This window comes from Pundamilia nyererei, unplaced genomic scaffold (genome assembly GCF_000239375.1).
Source record: "Pundamilia nyererei isolate P.nyererei 1_Seehausen unplaced genomic scaffold, PunNye1.0 scaffold00013, whole genome shotgun sequence".
Lineage (NCBI taxonomy): Eukaryota > Metazoa > Chordata > Actinopteri > Cichliformes > Cichlidae > Pundamilia > Pundamilia nyererei.
The window spans coordinates 3,564,863-3,566,224 of NW_005187414.1; the positions used below are offsets into that span (position 1 = coordinate 3,564,863).

The 1,362-nt window shown below is 38.6% G+C and overlaps 1 protein-coding gene across 1 annotated transcript in view; it reads right to left on the bottom strand.

Annotated features, from left to right (window-relative positions):
• Nucleotides 1–1,362, bottom strand: part of mmut (methylmalonyl CoA mutase) — a 21,870-nt gene that overhangs the window by 3,644 nt on the left and 16,864 nt on the right. Inside the window, exons 9-10 of the mRNA XM_005725068.1 lie at nt 429–560; nt 170–317 (exon numbers count right to left, since the gene is read on the bottom strand). Of these exons, the coding sequence (XP_005725125.1) occupies nt 170–317; nt 429–560 (280 nt within the window). The remainder of the gene's footprint in view (nt 1–169; nt 318–428; nt 561–1,362) is intronic.

Sequence of the window (1,362 nt, forward strand, 5' to 3'; positions counted from 1 at the left end):
TAAGCATTTCACTGCATATCGTACTGTGTATGACTGTGTACGTGACAAATAAAATTTGAATTTGAATTTTGAAACAAATGAACAAAAGGAAACAATTCTGATACATATATTATCAGATTGAGGTCAATACAGGCAGTAAAACATCCTATTTCCTTGGTACAACATTCACCTGAAACAGTGGTCCGATGTCTACATCGAAGCCCAGGTCTGCAAACCCCGTGGCGATAACTTTGGCACCTCTGTCGTGACCATCCTGCCCCATCTTTGCCACCAGCAATCGAGGATTCCTCCCCTCATGGCTCTTGAACTCTGCAACTCTTTGTTTGTTTTTTTTATGGGGGGGAAGAAGAATTTTACTTGAATCAGCAAATCGAGAGTCTAGCATGTAAATTATAAAGGTCATGAAATAAATTGTTATTATTTTCTACCTGTTGTTGGCCAGAGTGATCTCTTCATGCTCTCCGAACTCAGTGCGGTAAGCCCCGCTCACCATCCTGGTGCTGGCCTTGTGTTCACCAAACACCTTCTTCATGGCTTCAGTTATCTCACCAACAGAGCATCTGCAGAAAGGAGCAGATTCGAGTGATAAATAATCATTAAGCACTATTTTAAGATATCCACACTCAATACACTAATAGCCTGTTTTTTAATTATAGCATAACAAATTTTATCATTGTATGCTCATTGTGAATTATGGGAGCTCTCGTGTCGTCACTGATCCGCAGAGGGTAATAAAAAAGCAACAGATACGTAATTTTACTGCTAATTTTAAATCAGCTGTTGAAATGTAAATTAGCGAGGCACTTGTGTTTATATGAAAAAACATATTGGAAGGAATTTAAATGTTTTTTTTAGAGATAACCGGATATGAAGCCGTTATAAGCGTTCCCAGTCAGGCTATCCCCCTGCCTCCAAGGAAATAAGCTGCAATTAGCACGTGAACTCTTCACATAATATTGCACCCAAGTGTTACACAGTTCATTATTACATTCTCAAGACCAGAGAGTAAGGTTTCTTACCGGCTTCTTAACCTAATATCAGAGTAACTAATGACTATTAAATAACCTGCTGCAGATTATCAGAACACACCAGTCAGACCCTGGTATTGTAGAAGCTGTAGCACATGAACAGGCTGCAGGTGTGTAGAGATGACATTATATATATCGATTATATTCTGTGTTTTACACCTTTTAACCTTCTATTCCTCGTGATTTGGTTTGTCACATAACAGTTTTGGGTATGAAAGGAAATTGAAAACCGGTGCTAAAAGTTACCCAAAAACAAAAACCCCTTGAAGAAAAAGCACAGAGTGGATTACAGTGTAGTGGTAAATACATTCACACAGGATGGGTGCATTTAATA